This window comes from Protopterus annectens, chromosome 1.part1 (assembly GCF_019279795.1).
Source record: "Protopterus annectens isolate FY-2018-M chromosome 1.part1, PAN1.0, whole genome shotgun sequence".
Taxonomy (NCBI): Eukaryota; Metazoa; Chordata; order Ceratodontiformes; family Protopteridae; genus Protopterus; species Protopterus annectens.
The window spans coordinates 458,404,325-458,428,725 of NC_056726.1; the positions used below are offsets into that span (position 1 = coordinate 458,404,325).

Genomic DNA, 24,401 nt, shown 5'->3' on the forward strand with positions numbered 1-24,401 from the left:
TCAGACTAACTTAACTTTAATTTTTTTACAAAATGTCTAAAATGTCTCTAAATATTACATGAGTGCCATACACCTTGTATTGATTCTTAACCAATGTTTTTATATTATATCTAATTTATTATAATTATTTAAATTGCAGATGTTTTTGTTTTATTTTTGAAGATTGTAAAATTATTGTTCTTAAAATGTTTTGTAATAATTTGGAGCTTTTGTCAGTCTGCCCAGTCGGACTTTCCCAGTATCAAATGTCAATAAATAAATAAATCATTTACAACTGACTGCCTAAATAATAAGGTCTTAATTCCTTTTAGGCACCTGTTATCTGAGGATGTGCAGGGTCACAACTGAGGCAAGAAAGCCTGCTACTAGAAAATTATATATTAGCAAATGGAAAATGTTTGCAAGTTGGTGCCAACAGAATAACACACACCCATTCAGGGCTAGTTGTTCTCTGGCTTTATATTTGTGTGTTGTTATCCTGTGGCTTTTCTTATTCCTCTGTCAAGGTTCATTTATCAGCCATTTCAGCATGTCTGCCCATGGATCCTCTTCTATCAATGCAGTCAAATGTCAAAGTGTTCTTGAAAGGATATTTTGCACAAGAGGCCTCCAAGTAAACCGGTGGCCCCTCCTTGGCATCTTAATTTTGTGTTAGAGAAGCTAGCTCTCTATATTAACTAGCCAGTCTGGCTGACTTGACATTCTTAACATGGAAAACAGTTTTATTGATTGCTCTGACCATTGCAAGAAGGGTATCTGATTTTCAAGCTCTTATGGTCAGTCAACCCTTCCTCATTTTTCCACAAGGACAGGGTTTCTTTGAGAACTACTCATTCTTCTATGCATAAAGTGGTATCTGAGTTTACAAGCCAAACTATCCATCTCCCCATGTTTTTCCTGAACCTAAAAATGAGATAGAAAGGGTACTCCATCCCTTGGATGTACACAGACAACACGGGTACTACCTTAACAGAACTAACTCATACACATAATCATATCAATTGTTCATTTCATGTAAAGGTAAAAAGAAGAGACAATTGCTGTCAAAACAGACTATTTCCAAATGGTTGTCTTTTACCTTTTGTTATACTCACCATGACAAATTTATTCTAAACAGGGTTAATGCCCACTTTACAAGGACCTTGACTTCTTCTATGGCTTTTTGGAAAGGGTTGGATTCTAGAAGTATTCTAGAGTCTGCTACTTGCTCTTCTGTACATATCTTTACAAAGCACTAAAATTTGGATTCCTTCTCTATGTCTCTATGTCTAGATTACAGTTTGCTAGGACCATTCTCCGGGGTCTCCCAGACACTTCTTCCACCTCCCAAATATAGTTAGTTATGGTAATCTACCCATATAGCTAAGACTACTACAGCAGTGATCGATATGAATAACACAGTACTGTTGTGTAAGTTGAACCTACCATAACAGTAGATATTTGAATGATCACTGCAGCAGTAGCCACTCACTCACTCCACTCCTCTTGTTTTTGGTGTGTTTTTTATGCTAGTGTGTGGACATTTATTTTTCTTATTCCTAGCCTTGTTCTTTCATGGCTCAGCCTCTCCCTCTCTGACTGTTGGCAGGAATGCTCTGAAGGGCTTTGCACCCAAACTTGTCTTTTATTCAGCTGCTTGACAGTTGGGCAGCATGGAAGGTGCCCTGAAGTTTTGGAAGCTGGCTGGCTGTTATATCCTTGGCAGGGTATAACCTATACAGCTAAGGTTACTGATACAGTGATCATTCTTTTGTTATGGTAAGTTCAACTTACACAAATGTACTTTCTCAGCCTGTTTCTGCTAGTTTCAATCAGAAATCACAACTGAAGTCAGACTTTAAGTAACAACATTCCATAGGAAGAAAGGAAGGAAGGAATTTGTGGAGGTGGTAAAGAGATTATCAGTGGTACTAGTAAGGAAACTCAACCCTTTCATGAATGAATGAACATTGCCAGAGACACTTGGAATAAATGGAAAATCCCATTTTATGGAAGGGAAAGCCCATGAAAGAATGGTATAGATAAATTACAAAATGGGTTAAAAGGGGTCACCTGTAGAACAGAAATCACTAAAGGGGAAGCTTCTTTTAAAGAAGAGGAATGAGTTACAGGATGGGATAAAAAAGTAAAACGGGGTTCTGTGAGGGTGTAGAGCAGTGTTTGCAGAGCTACCTTGCAAAACTAATTCAGTGCAGTATCACCTTAGAACCTAAAAAGAAGGCTACTTCAGAAAGGAAGGTTATGCCTAGGTTATAAAGAGTAACCAAACCCAGAAGAAGGACTAATATGGGGAAAGGTAGAGGGGGGCAGCATAAGGGAGATGAAGGAGAGAAATCTGTTTTCTGTGAAAAGCAAATACTGTCCCCACTACTACTTGAATGTTGTCAGATGGGTTGTTGAGGTCTGACTACCCATCATGGGGAGTACAAAACATCTATTTTTGTGCTGGGAGGCTGTTGTAACATGTTGACGTTGTTGAAGCTATACAATTTTGTTGATGTTAGCATTTTGTTTCATAGTGAAGAGGAAACAGGACTATAGCCTGGGAGAGAATGGTTGGAGTATTTTATTTTTGCTGCTGAGCTCAAGGCCATTGAGGAAGGCCTATAGCCAGGGAAACTATTTTGGCAGACCTGATCTAATAGAATGCTAGTAATATAAAATGCATAAATAAGATTACAGGCTACACAGTCATACTTCAACTTACTTGGCATAGGCCTTCTCAAATAGTGCACTCCAAAATTCATTGTTCTCTGGAGAATGGACAAAAACCAAACGATTCTTGAAAGTTGGGAGCCGATCATCAATTACTACATCCAGCCACTGGTTGTGCTGCCAGAACTAAACCAATGAAAAAGTGCAGTTTAGTTTGAATGTTGGTTTATATAATTTACAGCAACTAATTATATTTAAATGCAGTTTTTGTGCAATTTTATCATGTTAGTAAAGTTGTTATAAAGTTATATAAGGTAATAACAGGAAAATATAAGCGAGCGTGTCTGTGTGTGTGTGTGTGTGTGTGTGTGTGTGTGTGTGTGTGTGTGTGTGTGTGTGTGTGTGTGCATGTGTGTCCTCGTGTGCATGTGTGCATATGTGTGTGTTTGTGTCTGTCTGTATTTGTGATGTTAGGTATAGATGGTACAAAATCAAACCCATCATAGCAGTTCTGAAATCACAGAATTCTTGCTGTTCCTCTAAACAGGACACAGTTACTCTGCTTACCAAGACGTTAGTTAAGTAATCACCCATTGCCTTGAAGATGGAAAAAAGTGGAGTTTTCCCCATTTAAAGGTATACAATTTTAAAATCACAATAGCCTAACAATGTGTAAAAGCACTAGTGTCCTACACTGAGAAGAATTTTTGCTTGTAAAAAGAAAACGTTAGAAAATGAAAGTGGCCACATCTCTGTAGACTGATCCCAGAGTTAGTGTTGCTAGTACAAGTTGTGTTAAGGAACTTTTTTTCAGCTTTTATTTCAATTTGTAACTCTGCACAGAACAAAATAAAGATTGTGCTGCACACCTGAAGGACTACATCTGAAGAAAAAGTTCAACATCTTGCAGAACTGTTGCAGTAAACATGGTTATTCCATACTTCATGAAAAATACAGCTTAGTTTATCTAGTATCTTAAATATTTTTTCATTTACGGAAAATTAATAAGGTTCATTATATGAACTAATAGTTGTAGCCATTCTGCAAGAAAATGTACTGAAAGCAGACAAAACATGCAAAGGCCTTCTCTGGGTGTCTATCTTTTCTCAGCAATTACACAAAACTGTTTTACTGCAGAAAGAATCACCAACTTTGTGATACTGAGAAGCATTATGAGACTCCAAAATTAATTTGCTATTCAGATAATTTTCTTAGTAAGACTTGTCATTTTAATCCAGTGCAACTCTTAATGCATATACTTTTTAGAGTCCTGTCGATATGCATGAATTAAAGTATGTTTCCATATTCTTTTCATTTCAACCTTTCAGATGTGTCAGATTTATTTTGTTTTTGGGACAGATAAGTAGAGTAGACTAAAGAAGCCACTACCCCCAGCTATTTAAAGCATCTTGGTCACTTAAAAGTATATTATCTTACATATTAAAAATTTGAACATGTTGATTATGCTACCTGTATGTTTCAATGTAATTTGTGTGAAGCTTTTCTCAACGGGCCTCCACTGAAAATGGGTACCTTACCCAGTGGACTTCCCCAGTTAACAAATGTCAATAAATAAATAAATTAACACTTACTTGATGGCAGGAGACAGCAAGTCTAAATAGTCTGCCTTTTGAAGTTTATTTAACAGTTTATTTAACATTCGACTGCCCTCCATCATTACCTTCCCCTTTTTCCATTAGCCCCATGCTGTTTTGAATGCCTTTATGAACTTCCTCTATATCACAAATTCCAGTAGTGCATTCCATGGGCTTAACCCCTCCCCCGTAGGATAAATGTTGTCGGAGGTCCAGGGTGTAGTTAGAACCTACAGCCTGCTGCTTTTCCTCATTCCTTTTCTGCCCTTCCTGTTCAGGATGACTTCTACACTTCCCACTGGCATTATCTTGTGCATCAATATAATGACCCCACCCCCCATCTTTTCTGGTCTTAATAGTTCCAACTCCTCTATCCTGCAGTCATAGCTCTTTCCTCATCCACAGATCCTTCTGCTTGTTTTTCTCTAGCTTTCTTACAGAAGCCTGTTGTCTCTTTCCAAATACAGCTTTCAGAACTGCACACAAATTACTCAGGGTATGGCATGTCCTGATCTTTACAGAGTGGAAGCATTACTGCTTTACTTTTGGAATCCAAACCTAATGAGGATACATCCAGGTGTTTTGTTCACTGTTGTTGCTACTGTTTTCTCAGTTACTGGTGGTTCATTTCAGGTCTGATCAGCACTCCTAGATCCTTTTCCTGCTTTCTCACTATCAGTTCCACTCCTCCCAGCAGATAGTTCATGCCATGGCTGTTGTGGTTTAACTGGACTACTTTGCATTTGTTTGCATCAAATGTTTTCAGCCACTCTTCTGCCAACTTTTTAGTCTTTCCAAATCCTTTGCTAGACTCTTCCTACCATCCATTGCTATGTATATCTTTGTGTCAACAGCATAAAACTCGATCCAGTTCTCTATTCCTGTTATGTCTGAGACAAGCATACTGAACACTACTGGATGCAGGACAGACCCATGTGGTACTGCAGTAGTCAGTTTCCTAATTTCTGACATTGCCCCTTTGACTATAACCCTCTGTGTCCTATCTCTCAAAGGTTAATCCTTCCTGGTACAGACTGTGAAGTATAAATATTCTGATATGAAGTGGATATGATTATTGCCCAGATATGTGGTTCTGAGCCTTTCTCATGTGAGTTAGCTTAGGTACATCTCCAAGATGGCATGTAGAAGAACTTTCTCAGCTATTAATCCATGAACATTCAGTTTGCTACTTAGAGTGAAGTTAGAATTTCTTATTAAAGTTGTACAGTGTAGGCTATGGTCCCAAGAGTACATAGTTAAAAAGAAAGAGCTAAAGATTGTTGTAGTTGTACAGTTCACGTAAAAGGTACATAGCATCTCATGTAAATTTAGGTGAAATAAAGTTACACTTGTGATAGAAGTGGGCATAGGGAAAGAACATTCAGTACTAAAAATTGAACCTTTAAAATAAACGTGAAAAAAGATGAGTTCACTTGCTTTGGTAAGAACAAAGAAGGAACATACAGACTGTCTAAAGAAAACATTTATTTTATGTAGTGGGATAAGTGCATTTGGTTATTTTTTTCAGCCAATTTGTTCCAAGTTCTTTGTAAGATTTCATCAGAAATATGCTTCCCAACCACTAAACCATGAAGTGGTGCTCTTTCTGCTAAAGTCTTGAATGTTTACTAAAGTTGTTAAATCACTTTAAGGTGCTTGGACTTTATGGTCAACTGACAATGCACGGATACAAACAAAAAAGAAATGCAATGCAATGCCATGTAAGCAGGACGCACATGTAAAAAACATTGCCTCTAAAAATCTAAAAGTACACATGTACTGAGTCACCATAATAACACTGAGGTAAGTGAATTACATACAATAGACTAGGAAACTGATACAAGGCACTTACAATCCATAGCAAATATCTAATTATACTAAATGCTACACATGTAGTAATAATGCTGATTATTCTCTCTTGTAAACAGTATTTGAGGACATTCTAAACTAATGTACAGTGGAGGAGAAAGACGGAAGGATTAAGATGAATGTTTAGTCAACCCCAGCATAGGTATGACATTGGATATGCTGGTGAGATGGTTTCATACTTTTAGTAAAACTGTAACATTGGAAAGGTTTCTAATGTAGAAAAGGCTGAGTTCCTTCAATTAGAACTTTGTAATTTTTATAATTCTTTACTTCATTTCAGGGAAGAATATTGTTTGATTTGGAGGGTTTAGGAGCTTGAATTTGAACATAAGTTGTAAATGATGGGATAAAATAACAGTTGTGCATAAAGGATGTCAGTTTGTAAATCAGTGCACCTATAAGAGCCGGCTTCAACAGCAAGTTGGCAGACATTTGGGGACTGTGACAGCGGTGTTCCTGAATGGCAGACTGACGCATGAAATGACATCCATAACTCCTTTTTTCACACTTCTGCACATGGGGTCAAGATGTGACATTAACAGTGGCCATCGTCTAGAGCTAATATTCATACTACTTAGACATATTTGGTAAAAAAAAAAATTCTACTAAAGCTGAGTTGAGAGGTAGACAATAAAATTTAAATGGGTAGAGATAAAGGCATTGTAGGCATTAAGACATTTTGGAAAAAGACAGTACAGTTGTGTAAAATCTTAACATAACGGTAGATGCCCTTGCCTTCATTGCTGCAATATTCTTAACTATTTAGGGATTGCCTGCTGTGGAAATCTGACTTCTGGCCAATCTTCCAAAGACTTCTGAATTTAAAAGGTATGGCAAATGTCAGCATATGCACCCTGCTTAATGTAGGGCATAAAGGTAACATTCACGCTTACCAAAAACAGAACTAATTGCCTCAGGAGGAGCACCATTCCAAGGAACCCAAGAGGTAACATGTACATCCAGGAAGGTAAAGAACTAGGTTGATGGAGGGAGGGAGTGAATACTGCAGCAGTGAAGGCAAGGGCATCTACCATTACAGTAAGATTTTACACAACTGTACTATGTCCTTACATTCACTGCTACAGTATTCCTAACTATATGGGAGGGTTCCAAAGCTCAAGAAACAAGGGAGGAGGAAGGGGAAGAAGAGTCCCCCCCCAAAAACTTGAAGAACTGAACTAGCAAAACCAGCCCTAGCTCTAGAGATACCATCCAACTTGTAGTGCTTGGTAAAGGTATGCACAGAAGTCCAGGGACTGGCTTCAAGAATAGAAATAGTATCTAAGCCTTTGTAAAAAAACACCAGAAGAAGCCACAGCTCTGCTAAAATGAGCCTTAATTGAAAAGGGAAGGCTCTTGCCATGAAAAGTGTAACAAAAGGAAATAGCCTTAGAAATCCAAGAAGAACTAGTCAGCTTGGATACAGCAAGCCCCAAAGATCTAGGATGAAAAGAGCCTTGGTCATATCCAAATAAACTCTAAGTTGCCTATGCATGTCCAAAGTATGCAGCACCCCTCACTGTCAGTTTGCAAAGAGGGGGAAAAGTAGGCAGATTAATAGACTGATTAAGAGATAGCTAATTAACCACCTTCCGCACAAAAAAGGGTTAGTGTGCAAGGACACTCTGTCCTCATGAAAAATCTAAAAAGAAGGACAAGCCATAACAGCTTAAAACTCAGGCACCCATCTGGCAGAAGAAAGCACTAACAAAAGAACAGTCTTCCAAGAACAATGCTGTAAGGAAGCTGAAGCTGCAGGCTCAAAGGTGCCTAAGTCAATTTCTCCAAAATAAAATTAAGATCCCATGAAGAAGAACAGGCTTCCTGGGAAGTCTAATATTAAGGAAATATTAAGGACACCTATAAGAAATTGTTTCACCTCAAATCTAGTTACTAAAGGGGAGTAAAAGGCAGACAAGCAGAGATAGCTGATAGGTGGGCCTTAGTAGAAGAATAGGCCAAACTAGCATTGAGCAACTCACACAAATAACATAGAACCAAAGGAGCATCCACAGTAAGTGGGTCCAGGTTATGAGAGAGATACCAAAAAGAAAACCTTTTCCATTTGGATAAGTAGGATTTCCTAGTCATAGGTTTCCTGGCCTTCTCCTGGACTTGCAGCACATCTCAAGAAAAAAGTTGTCAGTGTCAGTTGAGGCATGGACAGGTGGGGATGAATAAGAATCCCTTGTCTTTTGTGACTAGATCCAACCTGTGAGGTAACTTGTGATGATTGCCCCTGGCTAGATGGAGAAGAAGAGGGAACCAGTGCTGTCACTGCCAAAAGGGAGTCACTAACAAGATTTTGGGAGCATCCTGTGAATTTTGAACAGGACTATAAGAATGAGAAGAAGGGGAGGGAATACATAAAATAATATCCCCTTCCAAGAAAATTTGAGGGCGTCCACCTTCCAAACCAAAGGACCTCAGACTCTGGCACAAAACAGAGGAAATTGTCTGTTCAGAGGGGAGGCAAAAAGTGCCACTTGAGGAGTACCCCACTGGTGGATAATGTCTAGAAAAACATCCCTATGAAGCATCCATTCATGGGACTGAGTTAAGGATGTGCTCAGAGTGTCTGCCACAAGGTTCTGACTGGAAGCGATATAAACTGCCTGAAAAGTCACTTGACACTTGACAGCAAGATACATACCAGAAGTGCCAACCGGCCAAGAAGATAGGATCTTATTCCTCCCTGTTTGTTGTTATACCACATCACTGTGATGCTGTCTGTGAATACCTTGAGAGGCCCGGGAGAAAAGAGAGACTGAAAGGCCTGAAGAGCCAGCAGAAGAGCTCTCATCTCTTTGACACTGATATGCTCCTTCTGCTGACAAGGTGACCACACCCCTTGTACCTTTATGGAGCAAAATGTCATCCCCCAGCCCATGTCTGAGGCATCTGTGAATGATTCCTGAGAGGGAAGAGGGGGGTGAAAAGGTATTCCTGGATTCAGAGACAACTGCTGAATCCAGCAGAGAAGTTCCTGTCTGAGGCACAGAAGAAGAAGAACTACAAATTCTAGAGGATGAGCATGTTGAAGCCACACTGACTTCAGAAACCACTGAAGCTTTCTCATATGAAGTTTGGCCAGAGGGAGTATTGGAATGGTGGATGCCATGAAACCCAGAACTCTCAGAAACTCCCTGGTAGCAATAGAGGCCAGATGAAGAAGAGTGTGAAAGTAAGAAATGAGAGTTAAGGCCTTTGGAGGGGGCGGTGATGCAAGCATTGTCACTGTTTGAATCCTGCAACCCAGAAAAACATGATCCTGAGGAGTCAGAGAAGACTTTTTAAGTTTATAGTGAACCCCAGGCTCTAAAGAAGGGATATGGCAAAATGAAGATTTTATAAAAGGGTCTCTGGAGAGGACACCTGAATAAACAGGTCATCCAAGTAAGGAAATATTTGGATTCCTTGAAGTCCACAAAAAACAATCACAACAGCAATGCATTTGGTGATCTCCCTTGGGGCAGTAGCAAGGCCAAAGAGCAAAACAGAGAACTGAAAATGCAACAAAGCAACAGACAAATGCAAAAACTTCTTGAAAAGAGGACGGACCAGAATATGCAGATAAGCATCCTTGAGATCCAGAGACACCATATAGGCCTGAATGAGCAAGAGAGGAAAGAAAGAACCTGAAAGGACAACATCCAAAAAGAAGGTAACTTTAGAAAAGTGTTTAGATGAGAGAGGTCTAGAATAGGTCTCCAAGTACCCTCTTTTCTGGACACTAGAAACAGTCCAGAGTAGAACTCTTTCCCCCTTTGGGACATAGGGACCTCTTGAATAGTACCCTGAGACAAAAGATCTTAAACAACCTCTGGTAAAAAGGGAAGATGTTCCCGAGGAGGCTGAGGAATGCCCATAAATGGAGGATGGGATTTCCACACCATGAAGCACCCTTGACGAATGATCGACAGAACCTAAGAATCCTGAGTGATCTAAAGCCAAACCGGAAGAGAAAGAGAAAGAGAAAGAGGAATGTGGCTGGGAAGGGATGGATAGTCACACAGAGCCTGGTTTGTCCAGAAAGGAAGGCTTTGGAGTCCCCTAAAATTGAGTAGCCTTAGCAGGAGGAGTCCATTTGGCACTCTTTTTACCTTTAGTAGAAGGACGTGTTTGCCTACAAAGGTAGGCTTAGCAGGGCAGTTTCTCTGAAATTTAGGCACAGGAGAAACAAACACATGGCTAAGTTCCCATAAGGCCTTACCCTTATCCTGAAGGGACTTAAACAAACCAGCAGCTTCCCCAAGCAAAAGTTTAGAATCCAGATGAGCATCCATCAAGCTACCTTTAATATCATCAGATAGAGGTTGAAGCCTAAGCCAAGAATACCTCCTCAAAACTTAACAAAAACAGCAGCCATAGAAGAGGCATCTACTGCATCGTAACTACATTTAATAGAATGACAAACAACTTGAGAGGAAGTCCCTAGCAAGGAAAGAACAGAAGTTTTACCCTCAGAGTCTGGAAAATCAGAAATAAGTTGACAGGCCCATAATGAAGAGCCAACACATACCTAAATATATTGGTCTGATAATTAATAGCCCTAAAAGCTAGAGTAGCAGAAGTATAAACCTTTTTGCCCAGCCTGTTCATAGTTCTGCTGTCCTTGTCATAAGGCAATAACTTGGGTGAATGAAGCAATTCAGATGGCTTATTAGAGGCTATGGACATTACCGAAGGGTCAGCAGCAGGACATTTATATAAAGAAGATCAATCCTCAGGAACCCTGTAAAATTTATCCAGCTTTGGGAGCAGAGGAGAGAAGAATCATCTGAGGACACTGGCTCTGGGGGCTCTGCTCTAGGTCTCTTTTCTGGAGGCTGAGAGGCCCTGTCTGGGTGAGATTGGGATCCCCTTATTAAAGAGATGAGATCCTCTGCCAGAGTAAGCATTTGAGAACTGGAACTGGGCCTGTGTGAGGGGGGCTTAACAGGCACTGATTTAGCAGTTTTGGCTGCTTTAGCCCTGGCAAAGGCCTTAATAGACATGGCTGCAGGAGGCCTAGCAGCACCACGTGCTGGGGTAGAGACATCCAAAGGGATGGTGTCTGATAATTCTATAGGAACCACATTAGTAGGCAAAACTTCAGAGGCCGATTCAACTAGGGTAGCAGGAGCCTCGGTAGTAGTCATGGATTCGGCTGAAGATTGACCCGTTTGCTCGGTTTTGGCCGAAACCGAGACACTCGCGGTTTGCTTAACCGTGGTTTCGGCCGAAACCGCTGACCGCGAGTGTTGGTCTTTTTCTTTGCATTTTTTAACAATTTGAGAAGTCGGAGGATCCGACGGCATAATGTATGCAAAATCTGAGCCGAAAAACTGTTCAGCAAACTCCGACCGACGCCTAAGCGTTCGTCGGTTGAAGGAAGCACAGGCTAAACAGGCTGCTACGTCGTGGTCTGGGCCTAAACAAGGTAAGCAGTAAGAGTGGAAATATTTATGAGGTATTTGTTTCCCACAAGTTAAACAGTTATTTACTTTTTCTGACATCGGCTGAGGCAAGAAAGAGTCCCCAACGGGGTACTTAGCTTTAGAAGTCTTGATAGTATTCGGTAGTAGTAATCTCTGGATCTGACCGACCGGCACTTGCGAACAGCTTCTGCTTCGGGCGCCACGCGGCAAGAAAGACTGAGGAAAATGGCGTCGGCTGATGCCTTTATACCCGAAGACCAGCAGAGATGACGTCGGGTGAAGTGTGACACCAGCCGAGGCCAGACCCAGACTTTGGAATCCGGCCGACCGAAGGGCTGCCTGACGACAGGACAACCCATTTGTTATGACTGCAGATGCATCCTTGAAGGACATCAGAGCTCTCAGAAGTCTATGCAGTTTTAAACTGCATAGACTGGTCCTGGAACTCGCTGGGAAAACGCGTTGGGGTCGGACTGCAACGTCAGCAGTCTGGAATTTGCTGCAGTCTCTTCGGGGGAAGATCTCATGGGTCTTTTTGCACGCAGGGTCAAGATCTCGCTGGCCTGGATTTATTTATGGTGGTTTCACTTGCAGATTTGTGCGGGGTTTGGATTACTTGCAGGGATCGGGGTTTGGATTTATTTATTGTGGTTTCACTTGCAGGGATTGGATTTATGGTGGTGAAGGACAAGATCTACTACAGGTAAGTGGGATTTGGATGTTGCTGTAAGGGGTGTGTGTGTGTGTGTGTGTGTGTGTGTGTGTGTGTGTGTGTTGTGAGAGAGAGAGAGATTTTTAAAATAAAAAGATATATGTTATGCAAACATATTTTTCCCTTCGGTTCATTTGAAAAAACAGGAAGGGTTGCTGTTTCTTTTTAATGAAATTCTGCACTTGTCTTAAACTGGGCTGTAGACTGCTTCAGCTGACTGTGAGTGCATTCTTCTGTTTATGCATGCTCGCTAGAAACTAAAGTAAACCAGTGTGTTTTTAATTGAAGGCTACTGCTCAAAGGCATAACCACAGTGACGTGCTTTAAATAATCCTTTTGTCTTTTGTACATCTGCACCTGTCAACAATCTGAATGTTGCTGAACTACCTAACATCGGGCAAAAGCACACTGTAATTTGATTGTTCTCCCTCAGTATATATAAATGGGGAGTTTCCAGCATACACAGGCTTAGCTTGATATTGCTTAATTAAGGTCAGAAGGCATACCAAGCTAGTCATTGACTATGGAATGGTTCTGTAGACAGAACTACAAGTCATTAATCATACCTTTGCACAAGTAGGCCTCTTTTAAAGAAAAATAAAATACATGGCAAACACACACAGCTTAGTTATTTTCAATTTGTTTTTGCAAAGTGTAATCTACATTGAATATATGAAAAGTAAAGTATATTAAGGTAAAACATGAGCAATGCAATGGCAATCATCACTTAAATGATATTCATTATGGAAGGAGTAAGAAACTGTGCTGGAGGTCAGATAGCACTCTGTATTGCCTTCTTTCTAGTGAGTAAAAATCAAGGTCATTCATGTCACTAGTGATATGAAGAGAATGACTTGTTCCTTGTATAACTGTTTTTAAATGCTTTACTTCACTGACTACTGAAAAGAAGAAAAAAGCAAGTAAAATGATGTTATAGGCCTTATGTTACTTGGAAAATAAATTGCTGCAAGTTAAAAAGGAAGACACCAAGGCACAGTATGATTGTTCTAGCCATGTTCTTTGTGATAATGATGTACCTTTTTGAGACATTGTTAATAGCACAACAGGTAGTGTACTTGCTTTTGATGTAGAAGGATGTGAGTTCTACTTCCACAGTAGGTAGACGCATTGCTGATACTGTACTGTGTTGTAAAGGGGGTGGATGCTGCAGTCCTTTTTGGCAAAGATACCTAGTAACTATGAACCTGTTATCAGTTTACCATCCATTCCCTATTGCGTTATGACTAGCTTATCATTTTTTTAATGCATGCAACACAGGCAATTTATTCTTCAAGGGCAACAGGCACTTTATTTGTAGATGAAACAATGACATATAAAGTTGTTTGCTAGCAGCAACCTCTTTATTAGTTACAGATTTCTTTAATGTGGATTTTACTACTTCAGAGATTGTGCATATTTATTGATACTGGTGGACTATAGAAGGTTGAGTAGACTTTTTATGATGGAAATGTTCTGAATTGGGCAGTTTTGTCATTGGTGCATGCATTTTGTTTCATTGTTTACTGGAAAAATGTTCAAAACAATAAATTTAAAATGCCCTCTAACAACTGCACTGTATTGTACAAGGAATATAATTTAATACAATCAGGAAGTTGTATCAAAGAGCATGTGTATGTTTCATGTTCAAGGGGCCTATGATTTGAAAACAGCCCAAAGTTAATCTTTATCTGCCACTGGCAAAATGTATTTTCTTTGAACATGGGTTTCAGTGCTGTTTCAATGAATGTGAGTTTCAAGGGCAGAGAAGTTTTAATGCTAAGTCTATTTTCATTGTGCGACTGCATTGCATTGTTTAGCAGATATCTATTAGGGTTTGTACTGTAAAATGCAAAATAAAACTTTCAAATGAAATCCAAATAATCGCAGAAGTAAAGCAGTATGCACAATACAGTGTTTATAGTAAATGGGGTGAAATAACCAAGGGAAGGGACATTGGAATGGCTGCAGGGGGGAAGTGCCATTCGACCATGATTTTGTGAGGGGGGAGGGTAGCAAACTCAGACAGCCCAGGCTGAACTATATCTCTCAACTTTCCAGATTTTTGCTTCTTATTTTTGGTTTGTTCCTCATAAAATTTGTAGTTTTCTGGCAAATCATTTAGGAATGAAGTCACTAAATGATGACAGACATTGAGTTTCAGACGTTATAACCTTCAGAAAAATGTATGCTAACGCAAGACCTGTTATTCTATCAACTGTCTTAAGTTTATACAAGAGCAATTTTTAGTTCTGTTTGTATGTTCCCCCGATATATTTATTTGGCTTTGTCCAGATTTCCTGTATTAAGAGGTTGAGAGGTACGTGCAAATAAATCACTTTATAGAATTAGGAATACCCAAACCTCTCAACTGTCCCCAATTTTGGCTCAAAATGTTGCTCTTCCCCTATTAACCCTTCTGCAAATTGGCAATTTTGGAAGAAAATGTGGAGGATTTACAATTATAAATAATGTAATGATCAGAGTTATAGATTATTTTTATTTCAGAAATGCATGTAGACGCTCTTATTTTGTCAGCTGCTCAAGTTAACAGTACTAATATTAAAAATGTGCCCCTTCTTTGACAGGTTCACAGCTGTATTTTGTGGCAATTTTATATTTTTGCATCACACTTTTGGCCTGTTTTTCATAAAATTGTGGTTTTCTGGCAAATTAGTGGCAAGTCATTAAAGACTGAAGTTAGAAAATAATGGCAGACATTTGAGTTTCAGATTTCATACCCTTCAGAAAATTCATACTAATGCAAGACCTACTACTATTCTATTATCTTTCTAAGTTTATAAGAGCAATATTTAAAAATTGTCCTTATTTTTGGGCCTGCGTCCCACTTTTATGTATGTCTTTGTCCAGATTTCTTGCTCTGAGGTTGAGAGGTATGAGTGTCAGAGCCATCACCATCAGCTAGAGACATTTCAAATTGTGACATACTTGTTGCACCCCACTCCCCCATATAGTGACTCTGGATGTGTCCAAGCAAGGCAAGGAGCAATTATGTAGTGTAAGTGTGCAGAGTATTCCCCCATCCAAGTTAGACACAAGTACAATAGTGGCTTTTCATCTGTCCTTGATTTTGCAGAATGTTCTAGTTTTCTGTCATATTTTTATACTGTTGATTTATGCTTTTTATTATTCAGAAAATGCATGCTGTCGCAGTGCTCTGTTGCTTTGTGATTTGCTAAGCTCATTACATTTGTTGGATATTTGCAGTCATATTTGCAGGCTTTACTCGTAAACTAAACAAAATGCCAATCTATCATGTGTGGTCCATAACCTGTGCAGTAATCCTTTAAGCAATTTATCTTGAGCTTGTTTCTTGTTTGCTGTTCATTTTTTACTTTGATCATGTTTTCCCCATGAAACAAGTAGATAGTTGTTGTCAGGCAGCAGGTTTTTTGGATAAGAAACATTTTTACAAGTGGGGTATCACAGAGATTTCTACTTTCAGCATGTTACTTGGTACTTTTATAAAGCTGAATATAAGTTATAATTAGAACTGCAGTGCAAAGAGAAGCTTGTTTTTTTATACTTGATTTTGACTAGTATTCCAGTAATGTATTTAAAAAGTAATTTATTTTTTCATGCCTCACAACCTTTTTGTTTCCATATAGATAATTAAGTAAGCTGTCATGTAGCCAATGCATTTGAAATATTTTTTTCTTCTACACTTCATTTTGTCTTGATTGGACTTTCATAATGACGGTTTGGCACCCAGGGCAGTATATTTAATTAAAGTTCCAGTTGTGTTTGTGAGCATAGCCCCACCCCTTTCTAATTGGCCACACCCCATCCCATTGGCCCCACCCATTCATCTGGTTCCTGCAGCCCCCCTTTAATTTGAAGTCACCTGCCGCCACTGAGGAGAAGGAATTTGAGTAGAATAAGTTAGCGATTCATCAGAGGAATCCAACTCATCCTCAGAAGAATCATCATTTCTAGGTCTTTTAAGAAACATAGAGGGCCAAGGAGAAGCAGGAACTCAAACCCCATGAGGAAGCTTTAAGGACATTAAGGAAGAAAATAATCCTTGAGTAAAAGCCTGCCACTCACTTTGTGGACCCCTAGAAGCAGAAGAACCATGTTTAATTTTTTGTTTCTTTTTTAAGGGAACATCCTGAGAAAGCTCAGATCCAGGATGACAGTCAAAAACTGTAGCAGGAGCTTCTTCTCCAGCTAGAAACAGAGGAACTCCCCTAGGTACCTCAGGAAAAATTCAACAGTGGTTCCCTCTGAATGTCTGAGACGGATTCCTGCTAAGCCTCTTCAGGCATGCTGTAAGCCAGATCCTTACAGACCTCCAACATGGTCATGGCTGAGAAATCTGACAACACAGCTGGGCAAGCCTCCCGGTTCATAATGACTTTAGGAGAAACACCTGGCAGAGGCTGGACAGCAGAAAATTCCAATCGTACCTTTTTCACCTTTTTCCCTAATGGCTGACCCTTGGGGTAGGAGAGTCCTTCCACAGTATCTTTAGCGAGTAGCCTAACATGCTGGTTCTCAACATACAAGGAAAGGGAAGAAAATCTACTTTGAAGGGTTTTCGGAACAAATGCCTGACAAATAGAACAAGATGTATAGTCATGAGAAGTACCTAAGCAAAAAAGACACTTATTATGGCAGTCTCTATGGGGATCTATCTCCCCATACTGGAATTTACCCTTCCTGGATGACATTAACCTCAAGGAACACAAAAAACAAGATAAAACAAAATCTGCAATGGGGCACTTATCTTGCAAAAACAACAAACGACACAGGAAGTTCCTGGAGAATGAAAATGCATTCAAATGGCAGTAAACAGAAGCAGGTAAACAGACCGACAGTGTAAAAGATACTGTCAGACTGGCGGCAAAGAAGTTCTGCTTTTGGTAAGCCTGAACGTCACCTTTATGCCCTACATTATGCAGGGTGCATATGGTGATGTCAGCATACATTTTAAATTCAGAAGTCTTTGGAAGATTGGCCGCACATCAGGCTTCTGTGGCAGAGAATCCTCAAATAGTTAATAATAGTGCAGCAATGAATGCAAGGACATCATCAGCTACTGCTCTGTCAAGATTTGAATAGCTTGTTTTTTTTCTTATTAATAATAAAACGTAAAAAGAGAACATGAGACATTCCAAACATTGCCCTAGCTTTAGCTTTAGCAAAGCATTCTCGAGTTAACAAATGCTCTGATGACAGACATCTGCTATGCAGTAACCAAACATCTGGGCTATAATGCTAAGATCAGACATATGGTGCCATCTGCCAAGAGCTGCATTTCTATTTGTTTTAGACTTATTAGTAGGGAGGTGATCTCCATCCAGAAATATTTTAGGTTGCCTGGATTGCTGAATCTGTTTTTTTTTCCTTTCAAAAGTAGCTTTAGCTGTATTAATCGGTTTGCATTAAACTTGAGAATGAGGCAAGTGAGGCCAAATAGTTTCTGTTCCAGAGACTTGGTCAGAGATCAAGCCTGAATTGATTTGTAAAGTAGGTAAAGGAATAGGCCTTAGTTACACCATTTCAGCTATAATCTAGCATAATATGGCAAGTTTAAATAGAATGAATATTTTAGGGGAGCCAATCAAGCAACAGTTGTGGGGATAATGGAGGAAGCCAGAGTCCTCAAAAATACATACACAAAGAGAGAAAGTACAGTTTTGTACCTACCATAAATGTAGATGTCCGATAGGAATGCATCTGCAGTCCTTACAAATGGGTTGTCCTGTCGTCAGGCAGCCCTTCGGTCGGCCGGATTCCAAAGTCTGGGTCTGGCCTCGGCTGGTGTCGCACTTCACCCGACATCATAGCTGCAGTTATTCGGGTATAAAGGCATCAGCCGACGCCATTTTCCTCAGTGTTTCTTGCCCCAGATGCCAGGTGCCCTCTAGGAAGGCTAAATTTGGATAAATGCAAATGATTCCAAATAGTAGAGAGCAAACAAAAAATAAGCATGTATGTACATATATATACAAACAAATACACCATAATAGATTCCCCCAGCTAGCTACAAGATGGGCAAATACCCTAGGAGTACCACAGAGGGGAAGGAGGGTGGGTAATCCTGACTGCAGATGCATTGCTATCGGACATCTACATTTATGGTAGGTACAAGACTGTACTATGTCCTTCAAGGATGCATCTGCAGTCCTTACAAATGAGTAGAATACCATAGCCAAACTGGGGGAGGAGGAGAAATGAAATTATGGTGTAGTTAAGATCCCTTGCAAAACAGCAGTGGCAAAACCTGCTCGGGATCTAGAGTATAAAGGTAAATTATAATGCTTGGCAAATGTATGCACGGAGCTCTAAGTAGCAGCCTCTAAAATGTCTTTGGTAGCCACTCCTCGTAGAAAAGCTGTGGTAGTGGCTGTAGCCCTTGTAGAGTGAGGCCTGATGTTTTCTGGAGTTTTCTTCCCATGGTAGGAGTAACAAAATCTAATGCAATTTCCTATCCACTTAGAGATTGTCTGTTTTGAAATTGCTTTTCCTTCCATTCCTGTTGCATATGCTACCAGTAGCTGGTCAGTTTTTCTATTGCCCTTGGTCCTGTCCAGGTAGTAGCGTAATTGTCTATGCACATCCAAGGTATGCAACAGTCTTTCTCCCCTGTTCTGTGGGTTGGGGAAGAATGTAGGTAGGTGGATAGCCTGATTCAAAGATACTTTGGAGACCACCTTAGGCATAAAAGTAGGATTTGTTCTCATGGACACTCTATCTTGATGGAAGATCAGGAAGGGCTGTACTGCCATTAATGCCTGTAGCTCAGATACCCTTCTTGCTGAAGTGATTGTCAGTAGGAAAGCAGTTTTCCATGATAAGTATTGTAATTCTGCTGTTGCTGCTGGTTCAAAAGGAGGGAGTGTCAATTTTTCTAGTACAAAGTTCAAGTCCCATGCTGGCAATGGTGGCTTCCTAGGTGGTTTTACATTTTTAATTTCTCACAGAAACTGCCTGAGCAGAGGATGTGAGAAGACTGGAGGATCCAAGTCGTATTCTACTGAAATAGCTGATGCATGAATCTTAATGGAAGAATAGGACAGGCCTTTGTGGAAGAGCTCTGCCAAGTATTCCAGGATGTTGGCTATGTTTACCAGTGACACATTCTCTCCTTTTGCATTACTCCAAATGGAATATCTTTTCCATTTTGCTGAATAATTTTTCCTTGTTGAGGGTCTGCGAGACTCCAAGATAATGTCTTTAACCCTTTGGGATAAATTTGGGTTATTTGTTCTTATGCAATGTTCCAGGCAGTTAGCTGCAGTGTTTTCAGGTTTGGATGCAGGGTGTTGTAGTTGTTCTGTGTTAACAGCAAGGGAACAAGGGTAGGGGCCATATTTGTTCCCGAGACATGCTCCTCAGTAATGGGTACCAATGTTGTCTTGGCCAGTCTGGAGCTATCAGAATGATCCTTGGATGGTCCTCTTTGATCTTCAATAGCACCTTGTGCATCAAAGGAAGTGGTGGGAATGCATATGCTGTCAGGTTTTTCCAACTGAAAGATAGGGAGTCCACCTTCCAAGCAAGTGGATGGTACGTCCTTGTGCAGAATTTCTTTAGTTGGTGATTGCGTGGGGATGCAAATAAGTCTATTTGTGGGAGCCCCCATTTTCTTGTAATGGTTTTGAAGATGTCCGGATGCAGCATCCATTCGTGGGCATCCGTGGTAGTCCTGCTTAGTATGTCTGCTAGAATGTTTTCTTTTCCTGGTACAAAAATTGCTTGTAACTGAATGTTGTAACTCAGGGCCACATTCCAGAGGTCCATTGCCATCCGGCATAGAGGGTACGAATGTGTGCCTCCCTGTTTGTTGATGTACCACATAACTGTGGTGTTGTCTGTCCTTATCAACAGTTGACCTTGTCAAAGAAATGGTCTGAATGTCTGAATTGCCAGTTTTACTGCCAGCATTTCCTTTTGATTTATGTGTAGGTGCAGCTGGTCTTGAGTCCATAAACCTTGTATGCACTTGTCCAGCATGTGGGCCTCCCAACCGAGGTCTGAGGCATCCGTGGTGATGGTTTGGCTTGGTTGAGTGTTGTGGAAGGGCAATCCTTTGTTTGATTGACAGGCCTGAGCCCACCATTGGAATTCTTGCTTCAGGCATGGAATTATTGGAATTTGGGTTTCTAGGCTGTGCTTGTGCTGAGACCATAAATTCCTTAGGTACCACTGTAACTTTCTCATATGCAGTCTGGCATGTGGAACCAATATTATGCAGGATGCCATGAAACCCAAGGCTTGCAGGACTTTTCTTGCTGTTAGATGGTTCTGCTTTGTTAATGCCAAGAAGTATAGAGGGAGTTGCTCCTGTTTTTCTACTGTTAGGAATGCCATTTGTTTCGATGGGTCCAGCTCTGCACCCAAGAAGGTTATCCTTTGGGATGGTATCAGCCTTGACCTTTTTATATTGACTGTGTATCCCAGGGCTTGTAGTAGGTAAATGACCCTTTTCAAGTCTTCTGCTAACTTGTTTTTGTTGTCCGCTTGTATCAGGCAGTCGTCCAGGTAAGGGTAGATTTGGATTCCCTGAAGCCTGCAATGAGCAATTACTGACGCCAGGCATTTCGTGAACACTCTGGGCGCAGTAGATAAGCCAAAGGGCAATGCTGAGAATTGATAATGCTCTGATCCTGAAAGAAATCTGAGGTATCTTCTGCAATTTGGTCGTATGGGGACGTGCAGGTATGCCTCCTTGAGATCTAGAGTTACCAGCCAAGACTCCTTGCCCAGCATGGGAAGAAGCTGCTGTAGGGTCAGCATTTTGAATTTTGGAACAATGAGGAATGTGTTTAAAGCGGACAGGTCGAGAATAGGTCTCCATTTGCTTTCTTTTCTTGGTACCAGGAAGAGTCTGGAGTAAAATCCCTGTCCTTGCTCCATAGATGGTACCTTTTCCACAGCTCTCATTCTTAATAATTGAGTTATTTGTTTTAGAGCTTCTGCCTTTTGATTTGGAGGTAGGTTTGGCATTCCTCTCTTCCCTGGTAGAGTATGGAAGTGAAACCTGTAACCTTGGTCTATTGTCTGCAAAATCCACTTGTCTCTTGTGATGTAATGCCAGTTTACTGAAAATAAAGCTAGCTTCCTGCCCAAGGGTGCTTCTAGTTGTTCCCTGGTAGGCGGTGCTAGAGCCAAGTCACTGTGATTGTCCTGTAGTAGTGGTGGTGGCTGTGTCTGTGGCTGCACCTCGCTGGTTGTTACCCTGCCACTGGCATCCCCTGTAGGCACCCCTGGATTGACTTCTGCCTCTTGAACGCCTATTCCTGTCTCTCTGGGCTCTGGAGGAGTCTGGAAAGGACCAATTCTTGGAGGGCCAATTCCTGCTAAACCTTGGAGGTTGGACCTGTAAGAAATCTTTCACTGTTTGGACAGATTTTGCCTTCTCTTCCATCTTCTTCAGCACCTGTTGTGCAGGAGAGCCAAACAAATTGATCTTGTCCATGGGAGCATCTAGTAATTTTGATTTAACATGGTCTGGTAAGGCCTGCTCTTTTAACCATGCATGCCTTCTGATAACTGTGCCAGTCATGGCTGATCTAAAGGAAGCCTCCAGTGCATCATAGCCGCATTTTAAGGAATGGTTACTGACTTTCTGAATGTTATGTACCATTTCCTGAACAGATTTTTTGTCTAATGGTTCATCCGAGGACAGCTTTTTGGTTAACTGGTCTAGCATAAATTCTTGATACTGGATCATGTGGAATTGACAGTTCAATGCTCTAGCTGAAAGAGTAGCAGAAGTGTAAACTTTTTTACCCCATCTCTCTAAGGACCTGGATTCCCTTTCAGAGGGGAGGGGGTTTTTGGCAGAGGTAGCTGCTACAGCCTTAGGACCCTGGGAGATAGTCTCGGGATCTGCAAAAGGAGCCTTATACAAATGGTAATGTGTGTCCGGGACCCTATAGTACCTATCGGGCTTAGCAGGGGCCGGAGGTAGTGAATCAGGAGCAGTACAAGCATCATTAAATGCATCATCTACAACAGAGAGAACTGGAGGTATGGCTAAAGGCCTATGTTGTGGTAAATGCAGAAAAGTTCTAAGCCTCTTTCTAGAGTCTGAAAAATCCTGGCCCTGCCACTGAAATTGTTCCCTCATAGCATGTAAGGTTTCCCCAAAGGAAAATTCCTCAGGCGGAGAGGCAGAAGGAATGGACTCTTCAGCATCAGAGTCTTCATAAGGGGAGAAAGAAGCCTCTGGAGGGTTTGTATTATCTGAATCATCAGAGGAATCATCTGTAGAAACTGGCTCAGGGGGCTCTGCTCTAGGCCTCTTCTCTGGAGGTGGGTGAGAGGCCCTGTTTGGGTGAGATTGGGATCCCCGGATTAAAGAAATGAGATCCTCTGCTAGACTAAGCATTTGTGAACTAGAGCTAGGCCTGTGAGAGGGGGTCTTAGCAGGCACAGATTTAGTAGTTTTAGCTGCTTTAGCCCTGGCAAAAGCCTTAATGGACATGGATGCAGGTGGCCTAGCAGCTCCACGTGCAGGGGTAGAGATATCCAAGGGGATAGTGTCAGATAATTCCTGAGAAACTGCAAGAGCAGGAGGGATTTCAGAAGCCAATTCCACGAGGTTGGAAGAGGCCTCGGTAGGAGGTAAGTTTTCGGCTGAAGGAAGAACCGCTTGCTCGGTTTCAGCCGAAACCGAGACACTCGCGGTTGGCCTAACAGCGGTTTCGGCCGAAACCGCAGACCGCGAGTGTCGGTCCTTTTCCTTGCGCTTTTTAGATATTTGCGTAGTCGGAGGATCTGACGGCATAATGTAAGCAAAATCAGAGCCGAAAAACTCCTCAGCAAATTCCGACCGACGTCTAAGCGTCCGTCGGTTAAAAGAAGCACAGGCTAGACAAGCTGCTACGTCGTGGTCTGGGCCTAAACAAGGTAAGCAGTAAGAGTGGAAATCTTTATGAGGTATTTGTTTCCCACAAGTTAAACAGTTATTCACTTTTTCTGACATCGGCTGAGGCAAGAAAGAGTCCCCAACGGGTACTTAGCTTTTAGAAGTCTTCGGTAGTAGTAGAAGTATTCGGTAGTAGTAATCTCTGGTTCTGACCGACCGCACTTGCGAACAGCTTCTGCTTGGCGCCACGGCAAGAAAGACTGAGGAAAATGGCGTCGGCTGATGCCTTTATACCCGAATAACTGCAGCTATGACGTCGGGTGAAGTGCGACACCAGCCGAGGCCAGACCCAGACTTTGGAATCCGGCCGACCGAAGGGCTGCCTGACGACAGGACAACCCATTTGTAAGGACTGCAGATGCATCCTTGAAGGACATCATGCAAATTCACTCTAAACAGTGACTAAAAGTCAGTACTGAATGGCAAATCCTGGAGCTGTGTATTTTAAAGGTTAGCAAAGGTACAGTGTTATGATGAAACCTTAAAACAATAAACAAAAAGTGCTTCCACTGTAATAGTGAAGTAGAATGGAATAAATATTCCAAAAGTTAGATATATTGATTGAGAAAGTGCAGTTGTATAATAACTTGTCATAACAGTAGATGTCCTCCTGGTCACAGTTGCAGTGCTCCATACAAGTGGGATATCCTGCCAGGGATAGCTGTACATCTGACCAGCTCACTAAAGCCTGGGCTCTTCCATGAGCTATCCATCTGACTTATGACCTGATAATGAAGGTGGAAGGTACATAAGAGATATAAAGGCATGAACTACCTTAGAACTTACTTGCCCCAGGACAGGCAATGGAACCAAAGAAAGGAAATTAAAAAGGAAATGTGCCTCAACCAGGGGGTCACAACAGGACCAAAAGAGGAGAAAGAGGGTGGGATATAATACTGCAACAGTTATCTGTAGGACATCTACTGTTATGGTAAGTTCTTACACAAATGTACTAAGCCCTTCCAATGCTGCAGTATTCCTTACAAGTAGGAGAGTATTAAAGCTACAGCCGGGGGGGGGGGGGGGACGACAAATTATAGTTCAACAAATCCTGGAGGATGTCGGGCAAAACCTGCTGTGGCCCAAGAAAACACATCCAACTTCTACAGTGTTAGTAAAACTATGAAAAGAGGCCCAGGTAGCTACCTCAAGAATAGTTCTAGAATCCAGACCACTGAAAAAGGCTCCAGAAGAAGCTACAGCTCTAGTACAAAAGGAAATAAATAGCCTTGGAAATCCAGGAAGAAATA

General features: G+C 41.1%; 1 protein-coding gene across 1 annotated transcript in view; it reads right to left on the reverse strand.

Moving 5' to 3' along the window:
* CAPN9 (calpain 9) overlaps window positions 1–24,401 on the reverse strand; it is a 626,364-nt gene that overhangs the window by 343,334 nt on the left and 258,629 nt on the right. Inside the window, exon 4 of the mRNA XM_044076034.1 lies at window positions 2,708–2,841. Within this exon, the coding sequence (XP_043931969.1) occupies window positions 2,708–2,841 (134 nt within the window). The remainder of the gene's footprint in view (window positions 1–2,707; window positions 2,842–24,401) is intronic.